At 63.9% G+C, this 1,092-nt stretch overlaps 1 protein-coding gene across 1 annotated transcript in view; it reads left to right on the forward strand.

Annotated features, from left to right (window-relative positions):
• The first annotated feature begins 27 nt into the window (after nucleotides 1–27).
• Nucleotides 28–1,092, forward strand: part of IRS4 (insulin receptor substrate 4) — a 3,490-nt gene continuing 2,425 nt past the window's right edge. Inside the window, 3 exon segments of the mRNA XM_077773610.1 lie at nucleotides 28–219; nucleotides 222–402; nucleotides 405–1,092. The exon segment at nucleotides 405–1,092 is cut by the window's right edge and continues 360 nt beyond it. Of these exon segments, the coding sequence (XP_077629736.1) occupies nucleotides 28–219; nucleotides 222–402; nucleotides 405–1,092 (1,061 nt within the window).

The following is a 1,092-nucleotide window of genomic DNA, read 5'->3' on the forward strand; positions in this document are numbered from 1 at the left end:
CTCACCTTAAAACCATCGTGCATCACCATGGCGAGTTGCTCCTTCGCTCGCGACCAGGCGACAAGGAGGCTGAGAGCTGCGGCAGCGGCAACAGCGGCAGCGCTAGCTGCGGTGGCGACCACCCCGCTTCTTCTCTCGGGCACGCCGACCGCACTCATTGGGACCGGGTCGTCTTGTCCGGGAGCCATGTGGCTCTCTACGGCCACTGGCTCCCGGTCANGGAGGTCGTCTTTGTGAGGTTGAACACCGAAGTGGCCAGCGTGGTCGTCCAGCTCCTGAGCATCCGTCGCTGCGGTCATTCGGAGCAGTATTTCTTCTTGGAAGTCGGCAGGTCCACCGTCATCGGTCCGGGGGAGCTCTGGATGCAGGTCGATGACTGCGTGGTGGCCCAAAACATGCACGAGCNTGTGCAGACGAATACAGAGCCCGCTGCCGCAGCTACAGCATCAGCATCGGCCCCCACCTGTTAACCCTGCTGTCCGCTAGGAGGCACCTGGACATGCTGCCGCTGGAGCCCGGCGGCTGGCTGAGAAGGTCCCGCTTTGAGCAGTTTTGCCACCTCAGGGCCATCGGGGACGGGGAAGACGAGATGCTCCTCACCAGGCGCTACATAACACGCAGCGAGCCCGTGCCCCCCTCCAGGCGAGGAAGACTGCACCTGCCCAGAGCGCGGAGATCCAGGAGAGCGGTTTCAGTGCCAGCCAGCTTTTTTCGCCGCTTAACAGCTAGCCCAGTGCGGGCCCCGCATCCCGCAGAAGCCCCCAACCATGGAGCTGGCCCGTCCTCTGAAGCCTCCGGCCCTGGCAACTCTGGGGAAGAAGACAGTCCTCAGGGCAAACAGAATCAGGAAGGAAACGAAGGTGACTACATGCCCATGAACAACTGGGGCTCCGGAAATGGCCGGGGTTCCGGAGGCGGCCAGGGCTCAAGTGGCCAAGGCTCCAGTAGCCAGAGTTCAGGAGGGAGCCAGTGCTCGGGAGGGGGGCAGGGCTCTGGAGGTGGCCAGGGCTCAAGGGGTGGCCAGGGCTCAAGCAGTGGCCAAGGCTCAGGGGGCCAGGGGACAGGAGGAAACCAGCGTTCAGGAGATGGCCA

Source organism: Crocuta crocuta, unplaced genomic scaffold, assembly GCF_008692635.1.
Source record: "Crocuta crocuta isolate KB4526 unplaced genomic scaffold, BGI_CrCroc_1.0 scaffold737, whole genome shotgun sequence".
Lineage (NCBI taxonomy): Eukaryota > Metazoa > Chordata > Mammalia > Carnivora > Hyaenidae > Crocuta > Crocuta crocuta.